General features: G+C 32.5%; 1 protein-coding gene across 24 annotated transcripts in view; it reads left to right on the top strand.

Annotated features, from left to right (window-relative positions):
* Positions 1-13,210, top strand: part of ADGRL3 (adhesion G protein-coupled receptor L3) — a 764,879-nt gene that overhangs the window by 429,195 nt on the left and 322,474 nt on the right. For all 24 annotated transcript variants that reach the window (XM_070395881.1, XM_070395997.1, XM_070396008.1 and 21 more), the window contains one exon: positions 3,783-3,892. In XM_070395881.1, the coding sequence (XP_070251982.1) occupies positions 3,783-3,892 (110 nt within the window). The remainder of the gene's footprint in view (positions 1-3,782; positions 3,893-13,210) is intronic.

The raw sequence follows: 13,210 nt of genomic DNA, 5'->3' as shown, positions 1-13,210 counted from the left end.
GTAGAAAAATAAATTTTATTGTGTAAAGTTTCTGATTTAAAAATATTGAAACTGTTATCAATGTAAATAAGTGTTAATATTTCTATACGATTATGAGATTTTCTCTGGCCATGTGGCTCAGTTGGTTAGAGTGTCACATCATATACCAAAAGGGTTGTGAGTTTGATTCTTGTTCAGGGCACAATCCCCAATTGGGACACATAAGGAAGGCAACCAAAAGATATTTCTCACACACACTGATCTCTAGTATCTTTCTCTTCTCTATCTCTACCTCTACCTCTACCTCTACCTCTACCTCTTTCTCTTTCTCTGTTTCTCTCTCTCTCTCTCTCTCTCCCTTCCTCTCTCTCAAAATTAATAAACATACCCTAGGAAAAAGATAAAATAAAGAAGATTATGAGATTTTTTTCTGTTACTATTGTTAGATTATCATGCATTTGACCTTATTATTGCAGTCTTTTCTCATCCTATATTGTGAGTTGATAAAATATTTTTATATCAGGGACATTGATAATCACCTTTAATTTATATTTATATGAAAAGTAAGCCATGATTTGCATCTCTCGGATGATTAGTTACTTTGAGCATTTTTTCATGTCTCTTGGCCTTCTTTGCATGTCCACTTTTGAGAAATGTCTATTTAGATCCTTTGCCCATTTTTTGATTGGATTGTTTATCTTCATTTTGTTAAGTTGTATGAGTTCCTTATAAATTTTGGAGATTAAATATTAGCAAATATGTTCTCCCATGCAGTGGGCTTTCTTGTTGTTTTGTTAGATGGTTTTTTGTGACACAGAAGTTTTTTACCTGTCAAAATGGCTATCATCAACAAATCAACAAATGAAAAGTGCTGGCAAGGATGTGGAGAGAAAGGAACTCTCTTGCATTGCTGGTGGGAATGCAGACTGGTGCAGTCACTATGCACCAGTATGCAGTATGCAGTTTCATAAAAAAATTAAAAGTGGAACTCCCATTTGACCCAGTAATCCCACTTCTGGGAATATATCCCAAGAAATCAGAAACACCAATCAGAAAGAACATATGCATCCCTATGTTCATAGCAGTACAATTTACAATAGCTAAGATTTGGAAACAGCCTAAGTGCCCTTCCACAGTGGATTAAAAAACAATGGTACAACTACACAATGGAATACTACACTGTTGTAAACAAACAAACAAACAAAAAAAAAACACAAAGAACTCTTACCATTTTCAACAGTATGGATGGACCTGGAGAACATTATGCTAAGTGAAATAAGCCAGTTGGAGAAAGATAAATATCACATGATCTCACTTACTTGTGAAATATAATGAACAACATAAATTGATGAACAAAAATAGATACAGAGACATAGAAGTATCCAACAAACTGACAAACCTCAGAGAGAAGGCAGGGGAGGCTGGGAGGGGGTAAGAGATCAACCAAAGGACTTGTATGCATGCATATTAACAACCAGGGGACACAGGCAAGTAGGGGGTGAGAGCATGTGTTAGGGGGTGGGAGAGGGTGGGGGGAGATCAATAAGGGAAAAAGGAGACATGTAACACTTTTAACCATAAAGAATTTAAATTTTTAAAAAAGCAATTAATGAAAAATGAGTTAAAGGATATGAGAACATTATTTTTTTTTACTTTTATTGTCTATATTATGTTTTAATGAATTTACTTTTGACAATTTTATTCTCACTGTAAAAGTACTCTTACTGGTGTAAATTGTTCAATAATATTTAATGTAATATTAAAAATAATTTTATTTTGACTCACAATAACTGAAACCATAAAAAAGAGACAGACCTTTAAACTCCTGTTTTAAAAATGTAACTGGTCTTTAAATAATAAATAATGTATCATACAGAAATGATATTTCAGAGATTGTCTACCTTTTTTCTTTGATTTCTCAGAATCTTAATGTATCAAAAAGCATTTGATATAGAAATAGTTTTAAGTTTTTGTGGAAAATGATGGTTGTAAAGCATTTTTTTTCTTTAAAACAATGATGACAATGAGTGCTATATGTTACTAGAGGCCTGATGCACGAAAATTCGTGTAAGAGTAGGCCTTCCTTCCCCCGGCTACTGGCACTGGCTTCCCTCAGGCACCCGGAACCCTGGCTGCTTCCCCCTCCGGCTGCCCACAGGCACCTGGGACCTGGGCTGGCTTCCCTCTGGCCCGGCTTGGTCAGGAAGGACGTCCAGAATGATGTCAGGAAGACGTCAGGTCTAATTAGTATATTATCCTTTATTATTATAGATTGGTATAGCGTGTTTTGGCTTATATACCTCTTCCCAAACACCATCTCATCAATTAGAAGTCTTTTGGTTAACATTAAGATATTTGGGACTCACAACAGTGTATCATTTATAACAAATAGTTGCTTGTTTCATTTTTCTTACATATACATAAATCATTAGTATTTTAAAAACTTCAATAATATGTAAATTAGTCAATGCACATGTTTAGATAATTGGGTGGATGTGTAAAATATATAGTGGATTTTTTAATCCAGTGTATAAAAATAGTATAAGCTCTTGAAATTCTTGATTCAAGACAGCTTTCTGTGAAATAAACACTTCCATAATTATACATGTTAACCTTTATGCCCTGCTCATAAATGAATAGTAATCTTATCTATTGATATTAAATATTGATTCTTTAAATAATAAAAGATTTCTAATTAAATATTTATATCTGAAAAGTACAAGAATGGACACAACTTCTAAATGAGTTTTATTATTATATCTGTAGTACTTAGAAAATAAAAAGGTTGATAAGAGGAAGTGAAACAATAATAGGCCAAAAACTGGAGATCAGCAATGAAAATATTATATTTACAGAATATTTACATATCATCAAATTTTATTGTGTACAGTTTTTCATTTTTGGTTATTTCTACTTCAAATGTATTCCTGATAATAGCTAATTTTCTATAACAATTATAGAAATGACTGAGTTTATATAGCTACTTATTGTAGAAAATCATCAGATTTATGAGCTTATTTTTTGAGGTGGGATATGAAATTATATTGCTTTAACTGCAAAAATCATGTCTTTCAACTTGACACAGCTTCTTCAAATGTGTTTTCTATGTAATAGGATGTGCTGCTATTTTTTCAAAAGTTTGAATACACCAAAATGGCAAGCTATCTCTTTGCAGTGCATGTGTGAAGACAGCCACCTGTACATTCATGTTATTAGATGATTGTCTGATAATCATTCTCAGACATTAAATCTGCACAAGAGAACTTAGAACATGTTGACTCTCAGATTAACATTATGCAAAATTGCCTGATAAGAATCTTTCACTGATATAACAAAATATATTTTTAAGCTTGAGACATTCTCTAAAGAATCAATTTTAATTTAGAGACTAAATAAAATCCTCATTAAACCTGATAAATAGTAGACTCAATAAATACAAAGCTTTTTACTCTAAATCAAAATGAATTCTGCCTTAAATGCTCCCTACTCTAGCAGTGTGTTAGCAAGGAATCAGAGTATAGGTTATTTCAGAGATGAAATATCTCTTTAAGAAAGTAACACAAAAATATAGCCCTGAGGTATAATATTTCTGAGATGAATAAACAAGAATGTAGAGGATAACTACAGTGTCTCATCCTGTACTCCTAGTGCCAATATTTTGGGTAGGAAGAATCATTATTTTTCCACAGAAATGTTTACTAATTAATAAATTATTGAATCTGAAAAGTTTACTAGTAATATTTTAATAAGGATTTAACTTTGCATACGCATTTATGTCTTCTTTTCTTTTCTTTTGACTTCAGGTGCAATAACAGAACCCAGTGTGCAGTCGTGGCAGGTCCTGATGTTTTTCCAGACCCCTGTCCGGGAACCTATAAGTACCTTGAAGTGCAGTATGAATGTGTCCCTTACAGTATGTATATTCCTATTATTTTTTTATAAAGAGAAAATAAAGTAAGTTTTGTTTTGCATACATTGACAAAATATTCTCTATGAAAACATAAAAACAATTACATAAATTATGTGGAAAACATGGGTAATTTTAATTTTTTTAGGACCATAAACCCTTTCCACCATTGGAAGAATTAGATGTTGTTTAGATGATCCTGCAGCTTTTAATTTTGACTATACACTTCTGTACATTGATATCTATTCTAAAACTCTTTTTTAATGTAAGAATATGAAACATTTAGATGAAAGTTGAAAAGTGATATGCCAGTACTTCATTCCTTCATGTCCAAGTAAAAGGTAGTGAAAATAAATAATATTATCATTATATTATATATTATATGTATATATAGTGCTATAGAAATTGATAAATTTGAATTTGATGGAAGCAATTATAGCTAAGCTTCCCATGTTGTCAGTATTTCAGGAATAAAAATATATTTATCAAGTGGGAGCATACTAAAAAGAAAATACTCGGATTACTTGAACTAAAGCACTCTTCAGAATGTATCTTTTACAAGCACAAGAAGTAGGTCTTTGCAACCTTTATGTCAGATATGGTGTATACCAACAACTTGTTTTTTCTTCGGAAATAATGAAGAATCAAACAATCAAAAATGATACATTATCTGACTTTTTTACTCAAGGGAATCATCCCCATCTCAAATAAACATATTGTTGAGCTATCTAGTTCATTATTCATGAGGTTCAATAGTGAAGCTCACTCCGGAAATCCTGTATTCTCCTATTAGATATTCAGCTTATCCCAGAGGTATAAAACACCTGAGATCATAAACAAAACCAAACTTTCAACTTCCTTTGACATCTAAGAAGAAGCAAAGTATCTGGGGATCAGCAAGATGCCTGTGCCAAGAGATAGCTGTAGGCTTGCCTCATTTCTGCTCATTTAAGAAGCAGTACATTGCTCATGAGTCGTAAGGGAGCAGTTTGACCAGAAAGAAATAGACTGAAATTTTAAAATAATAATGAAAGCAATTAAGAGAAAGCTTTATTTTTGCTTATTTGTAGTACATTTGATTAGAGAAAGTGTAGTGATGTTTTATAAAGCTAATTTCCTTGTTTTAAAAATGCATAAATGTGTAGGTTTGATTGAAATCTCAGTTGAGGTTATGCTTCTTGCATTGTTCTCAAAAATCCTTCTATGAAAATATGAGGTTCATACTGACCATTTGTTAGTAATCATTTACAGAAATAATATTTGAAGTCTGTTTTGGAACTGTGGCAATTATATTTGGATTGCATGATGCGATCTTTGTGAAAAATGTAGAATAGCTGTTTCCAAGGCATTTTCTAAAAATATACACTAAGGTATTGGTGCACCTCATTTTAAAAAACAGTCTTTGGAAACTTATATTTGGCATCAAGCTGAAGTAGTAATGTCAAATTGTAGATCTTTTTCATAATTTTTAAAAGTTAAAGAATCTTACAGCTGTCTCCTCAATTATCTGTGTTTCTTCAGAGTTTCTTTGTAGATAACTACTCCAAAATCTTCTGCCAAGCTTATTCTGAAAAAGTATCTACTTAAGTTATTTCAATAGAATTAAGAACTTGCTCATACTTGCATAAAAAGATTACTATTTATCACAGATTTCTGTTTTCTCTTATAAACTACCAGATATGGAGAATTTGAAAGCTGAATATCTTATTTTTGTAGGTTTCTGGTAGATTGAATATTTACTGATTGCTTTCAAAATGTATTCCTATTATATTAAAGTATTTATCTGATTTTTTTTATTAAGTAAGACTTTTAAACTTAAGGGCAACCACTTGGCTAGTTTATACACCAGTATAACTTATATAGTGTAGCATGATTGTGTTTATTTAAATTATATTTTGTATGTGTTTTAGTTAAAAGTATAATTGATAATTTCTTTAGTAAATTTAACTTGTTTACAAGAATAATCCAAAAGAAAGTATAAACCATTCAAAAACCTACAGGGAATCATTTAAAGGTAGGTTGATTTAATAGAAAGATTACCAGAAATCAGGAAGCCTGGGTTTAGAATATGGTCTTATTACAGAACAAATGGCCTGGGTCCATTAGTCTAGGTAAGCTATTAAAATTTTCTGGATCTCCCCTTATAGACCTAACCTGATCTGTAGTAAATTATGATTTTGATCAATACTATGCTCTTTTTCTTGCCTCTAGTGTAAAACAGATTTTCCAGTGCTGAATTGATTCACTTATTAATAACAGCTATCATTTGACACTTACTACATGTGATTTACAACATGGGTTAAATGTTTACATACATTGTTTTATTTTATTCTCACAATATCCTCACTCTGTTAGGTAGGGAGTATCACCATTTTACTAGAGAGGAAAACGAGGCTCCATTGGATAAGTGAGTATCTCTTGGAAAATGTAGAAGAGCTAGAAAATGGCAGAGCCAAGATTTGAGTTGTCATTGATAGTTGTTCTTAAGGACCCAGCTATAGTTCTCCTCATAGATATTTTTCTTTATATGTTCATGAGTTATTAAATCTCATCCAATATTTAATTCATAATCTTCATGAGTAAAGTAATGGCACATGGTGAAAGCAAATGATTCAAAGACCCAGGCCCAGTTCTTTTGCTATTTACTTTTAAGAGGTTTGTGTGTCTTTCTTAAAGCAGATAAATCACTGCAAACTTCTATTTTACATAAACACCTAATGAAGCTTTCTGATTTAAACTAGTTTGTGCCATAAAAATGCTACCCACTGTTTAGAAGAAGGCTCTTACCAAAGTAGCAAATTAAGAAGTTGTTTAAATTAACTGTATTATAAGAAAAAACCCTTGTACTTAATATACTTGTTAAAATACCCCTTTTGTAGCCCTGGCCAGTGTTTCTCAGTTGGTTGAACATAGTCCTGTGTGCTGAAAGATTGCTGGTTTGATTCCCACTCAGGGCACATGCCCAGATTTCAGGCTCAATCCCCTGTAGAGGGCTTGCCGGAGGTAGTTGATTGATGTTTTGCTCTCATATCACTGTTTCTCTCTTTGTCTTCCCCATCCTCTCTCTAAAAATCAATAAAAATATTTTTAAATCCCTATTGTATTATTAGAATAAAAACTTCAGACTTAAGATTTATTAATGTTTGAACATGTTCTATTAAAACAACTGAATAAACAAATAAATAATGTTAAGTTCTATTTCTTAAACAATTCACTAATTCCATGTTTCATTTTAAATTGTAGACAATAAACTTCATGTATTTAGTCAACTATTTAGTATTTATGAATGTTTTCTTAATAGTGGAATATGGAAATATATTGATATTTTCTTCCTCTATACATACTCTTTGTGTGCATTTCCATGGTAATACTAATTTTTAAGGGAATAGTTTTTCATTGAAAAATATAGAAAACTTTGAAACATAGAAATGCAGAAAAAAACTAAAATATGTAGGAAAACACATTAATATTCATGGTGCGGAAGCATATTACAGGTAAAAATTCAACAACTTCTTTGTATTACACAAGAAAATAAAGTTAAAAATGCTGAAGGTAAGCCTGCAATAATTTTTGCACAGATTTTTGTCAGTAGGTAGGTACATAATTTACAATGGCAGTTTTAGAAGCTTAGACTGAATCAAACAAATGGTATAACTTTTGTTTTTATTGAAATCATTTTTTATTTTTCAATTACAGTTGACAATACAATATTATATTAGTTCCAGGTGTACACCTCAGTGATTTGACTTTATATAACTTCCTAAGTTATCGGTATGACTTTTTAAAAAAGATACTGATCGGAAAGAAACTAAGAAAAATTAGTGATTGTAAACAATTTTGTGCGGCTACCTGCTGGGAGTGTTTTGTACTCAATTTTTTGAAATCACTGTAGTTATTCTCTTCTGTCCCTAGTTTTTCCATCTTGTCTGTACTGTCTTGTTTGTGTTCACAGATACCCTGTTTGTGACCAAATTTGTGACAGACAAATCAATACTTTTCTCTGTTCCTGTTACACCTTAGTTCCAGTGTGACTTTTATAGCCTTTGCGTTTTCTCTGAGGTTTGACTTTTCTCCTTAGCGGTATTTTCTCCCCAGGAGATGACCCAGATATTCCAGAGGTTAAACCTCAGCATTTACCAATGTCACATTTTTGCTCTATCTTCCTTCTCACCCCACCCCCATACCTTCTGGGGTGATTTGGGATTGAAATTGTGGCATCTTCAAGTAGAGCTTCCTTCATTTAGCCAGTTTACTGGGATGAATTGTGTTAGGGAGAAAACAATAAAACAACTAACCACCTACTTAGGGTATTTCTGAGCAAGGAATCTTCACTTTGTATCCTGCTGACAATTTGTCTTTCTTCCAAGGCATACAATTTCACGCACATTAAACTCAAAAAGTGCTTGTCTTTTCTCACAATCTAGCCTTTCTCTTCAGTTCTTTGTTTCTTCCTTTCAGAAATACAAAGCACATATTACTTATTCTAACAATCTTCTGTCATGGTGGATTTTCTGCAGAAATGGAGGGAGGAAGCATACAATTTTGAGCGCATGAGTGTTTGATTAAACCGATATTATGTTGTAGCACTTAGAGACTTTCTGAAGACATTACATTAGCCATCTGAAGACATGTAAAATAAGTATTATTAGAAAATTAATATTTACAAATAATTATATAATATTTTAGTTTAGTTTTTAACTATAAGAAAAATGCATTACACTTTTAGCATTTAAAACAAATGTCTTTAACTATTTAATTATAAATAACTACATTTTGCAAATAATATTCTAATGAGTGCATATTTTAATGTACGCGTACTTTGATTCCTATTCTATAAATAAGTAATTACATATTTTAAAACTCATTGTGCTGAAATGAACCCATATGTTTAATTTTTAAAAGATCACAGAAATGTCAAGATGTATTCTGATTCCCAATATACCGCAATACCTTTTTCAGTTTCTGACATATAGAAAACATAAAATACGCATATATTGAATGATTGAAAGAAAGAGGAAATTTAGTTAAATTGCTCCAGAAGTAATATATGCATTGCTAAAATGATAATATAAGAAATTCTTTTGCACAAACAATACCTTATTAATTCAAAAGGGAGATCTGTGATAAAAATATAGGTCATATAAATTTTATTTTCTCCAAATTGCTTGTGATTGTGATTATATCCCTCCCTACTAGTAACCAATTTGTTTTTCATAGTCTTCTACATGCCTCCATATAATATAGCAAGTTTTTGCTTTAAGTATTACTCCGTCTATAAAAAGAGTGCCAGCTACCTGAATTCTCTTTTTTAGAATATTTTTAACAAGAGGAACAATATTTTTTGTTCCTTTTCTCTCCCATCAGTTTTGCTCTTTCTCTGTCAAATAGTTTCTCTCTACTTCACAGTGTCTTAAACCTAACAGATAATCCATATAGCTTTCACAAATGTACCAGTGATTACTTAGTATTAATTTAAGCATTGTCTGTATGCCCAAAATATGATATATTAATAAAAATTGCTATGATCACTTTAGAAACCAGGAAGGATAGTACTTAAATCTGATCTCTCTTAAGGGTTTGCTCTTTTTAAAGCTCAGTGATACATCAAATTTTCTGAATCCATACTCACCCCACTGTGCTTCTGTAGGTTCTGTTATCACTTACACTTCCTGATCTGCATCCCCTTTGGACTTGACCTGCTGGTACTGATAATGACATGAATCACACCCAAGCTTGCCATGGAGTTTGGCCATTTTGTATCTTACTTTCTTACTAGAATTAGCTTTTAGTATTAGTTTATTTACCTCTAGCCCCATTTCTCCCCATAGATAGCAATAGATAAGGAGGTTCTAATCTCCTCAAATGTTTCCTCAAGTGGTGGACCCTGGCCCTGTCATTTATCTCACTCAACAAATAATAGTTGAACCCCTGCTTCATTAATCTTCACAAACTGCCTTTAGACAGTAACAATGTAATTAATTATAAAGCGATTGAAACCCATCTTTTAAAAATTTTAAAGGTAGAGAGCATGAGACTTAGAATAAGTGAAATAGTCAGTGATTATATAGTTAAAACTTATTGGCTCTTAATTGCTGGTTGAGTTGTCTTTCCATCATGCTACTTTGTTTCTTTGAATCTCAAAATAGTTTTTTCTGTCTAGAGATATAAAGAGTGATTAAAACCTACTCTCAAACATATAAAAGATTATTATATATTCTCTTTAATTGTAATTTGGCATTGAAAACTTACTTTTCATTTTAATTCAAATTCTTACAGAAAAAAATTCTGGATTCAAAATGATGCTTGTGTGAGGTCTTTGCCTTCAATCCTATAATTATTGCAATCAATGACTGTATATTGAGATATCAAAAAATACACAACTTTCTCAATATTTTGAAAGAGCAAACTTTTTGTGTATATGTTTAGATTTTAATCCTCCTGGCCTTTCTCATACATTGAATTCAAAATTGTCAGTAAGTGAACCACTTTATAGAACATAGGATATGTTTGCTTTTATGTTCTCTATATGCTAACCATTTGTTTTTGGAAGCCTTCATATATGCATTCAGATTTCTGTGGCAAAGTTTTTTCTGATCTCAGTTTTTGGAACAGCCTGAAATAAGTACAGTACTCAGTAACATTGATTTTTCAGGTTCCAAAACTGTTTGCAGTTAAAAATCAAACAAAAAAACAACTCGTGGAATTATGGGAAGAAAAATGAATCTCTCCAAAAAAGAAGAACATACCATTTGCTTTACTGTGATTTTCCTAGACTTGATCTCTCCTCTGTCCCCCTTACCCTTAGAGAACCCATCCAAGTTAAGTTTCTCAAGATAACAGGGAAAGCTTAGAAGGAAGACAGCATCCTCGTTTGTTGGAAACGGAATACATTAATTTTTCCAAGAAGGCTTTCTTTTTTTCCCCTCCTGGATTCATTATGACTGCGTATTGATTGCGTATAGGACTCTTAGCCAGTTATTTATGTATATCAGAGTCTAATAAAACTTGCTTTTTAAGACAGAGCTCTGGTCTTATCCTTCTCTGTTACTCGCCAAGAACTATTCATCCAGATTCATCAAGATTAACTTAAAAAGATGCCTACATAGTAAACAATATTATTGTGGATATTATTGAGGCAAAGCTCTAAGAATTCCTCATTTCACTCTATCATGCATTTGATAATGCACATAAGAAATGGGTTCAAATACAAGCTCAGGCCTCATAAATTATGAATGACTGCTCTGCAAAAGATGGCAGGTGTTACTCTTTTTAAGAATGAGTGATAAGTGTAAAGCAAGAAACATAATGCTATTCTGTGTCTTTAGGACCTGGCAATCCTTGCCATTTCTCAGTATTGGCCTACCTTTGTGATTAGCACTGATTCCAATACAAAATTCAAGATTTTATGATGAGTTTATATTACCTGATTGAACTTTATCAGCTGCTGCTTCTTGGAGGTATCAGATGATATTTTCTAAGATGTTGAAAAACATTATTTATCCTCAGGCAGTAGTTTGAGCACAGTAGGAGCTATTCCTTAAAAATCCTGTAACCATTGGTTCTAAAACCAACCTGTAACAGCCATTTTATTTTGCCTAAGAAGTGTAAAGCCAGGACCTTCTTTTCCTCTTTCATAGGCAATAGGATGAAGATTCTCGTTATTTACTAGAAAAATCCAAATGAATCTAATTCTTTAAAAATATAATTAGTTTATTTCTTCAATGAAAGCACTAACTTCAAAATGTTTTACCTATTCAACTAAGTAATACACACAACAGAATTAAAATAGTTTCTAGCTCACATTAGTGCTTAATAAAATTTGCTATTATTATTTAGATGTTTTCCACATGTGATGGGTATTTATTTAGCTTATTGTTGAAAACATTAAATCATAAAATTCTGAAAACCAAGTTATACATAGTATTGTACACTCCTTATTTAAGCTCCTGATATATTCCGGATGTCTTTTCAAGAGTTAAAATTCTGACATTGGTCAGTATTGTTTTAGTAGATTATAGACTTTTTACAGAAACTGAGATCTAATTTTATATTAGATAGTTTCTAAGTAATGATTTGATGGAAATTAATCATTAAACATTTAGAAACTCATTCTCTGATTGGAGTGGAAACTGGAGTGACTTAGAAACTGATGTCCCAGGAAATAACTGATTGAGAAATAATATCGTGGGGTGTTTAATAAAAATAAACTATAAGTCCTATACTTGACGTTCTTCCTCTTTGTCAAACTGAAAAATGGAAGAGAAATTGCTAGAGAAAAATGGGAGCTTTTTCTCTAATAGTAGATACTGTTCTCGGAACAAGTTCTGGGTGCTAAGACTGTGCTGAATACTTTGTATATGCCATTTTGTTCCCTCAGAAAAATAAGGAAGTCAAGAAATAAATTAAGTCTTCAGCTTGTCCAAGTTTCTATTTTTTAAATATATTTTTATTGAGTTCAGAGAGGAAGGGAGAGGGAAAGAGAAATTGAAACATCAATGATGAGAGAGAATCCTTGATCAGCTGCCTCTGGGATTGAACTCACAATCCGGGCATGTGCCCTTGACTGGAATCAAACCTGGGACCCTTCAGTCTGCAGGCTGACACTCTATCCACTGAGCAAAACTGACTAGGGCCAAGTTTCGGTTCTTGGTTAGATAAGTGGAAAGGGGGAATAGGGAATTGCAATACAAGTCCCTTTGATTCATGTGATTTTGCTTTTTTTTTTTCATTCTGCTAAAGAAAGCAGGTAAAAATATAATCTTGTCTGAGATTTTACAAGGCGGACACCTATCTTTTGTAACATATTTTGCTGCCCTCTAGTTCGGTACCTAAAGAGTGAAGTTGTGTGTGCTGTATTTAGCTTGACTTCAGAAGAATTTTTAGCAAGAGGTAGGGATTAGCCCTGACCGGTGGTCTCAGTGGGTAGGTGTCATCCAGTGCCCAAAAAAGGTTGCCTATTCCATTGCAGGTCAGGGCACATGCTCAGGTTCCATACTCAATTCCCAGTAGTGGGAGTGCAGTAGGCAGCCAATTGATGTTTAGCTCTCACATCAATGTCTTCTTCTTCCTCTCCCTCTTTACCTCCCTCTCCCTGTCCTTTCCTCTGTCTCTCAAAATCAATTAAAAAATATCTTTTAAAAAAAGAAAAGCTGTAGGGATCCTTATTAGGAACCTAGTGTTGGAACAAGGAGGGAGAAAAACTACAGTTGATGAGTGGGGTGACCACTATCACTTATTCTCTAACACTTGCCCTGAACTCAATCTCATTTTACTGATATGTTGCTGTTAATAATGGTGAAGCTTTTGTATTAGTTTTCTTATGCT

This window comes from Myotis yumanensis, unplaced genomic scaffold, assembly GCF_028538775.1.
Source record: "Myotis yumanensis isolate MYYU_CA2020_CCGP unplaced genomic scaffold, mMyoYum1.0.hap1 SCAF_1, whole genome shotgun sequence".
In the NCBI taxonomy this organism is placed as follows: Eukaryota; Metazoa; Chordata; class Mammalia; order Chiroptera; family Vespertilionidae; genus Myotis; species Myotis yumanensis.
Note: the sequence above shows the minus strand (reverse complement) of the source record. Positions and strands in the feature narration are given on the sequence as shown.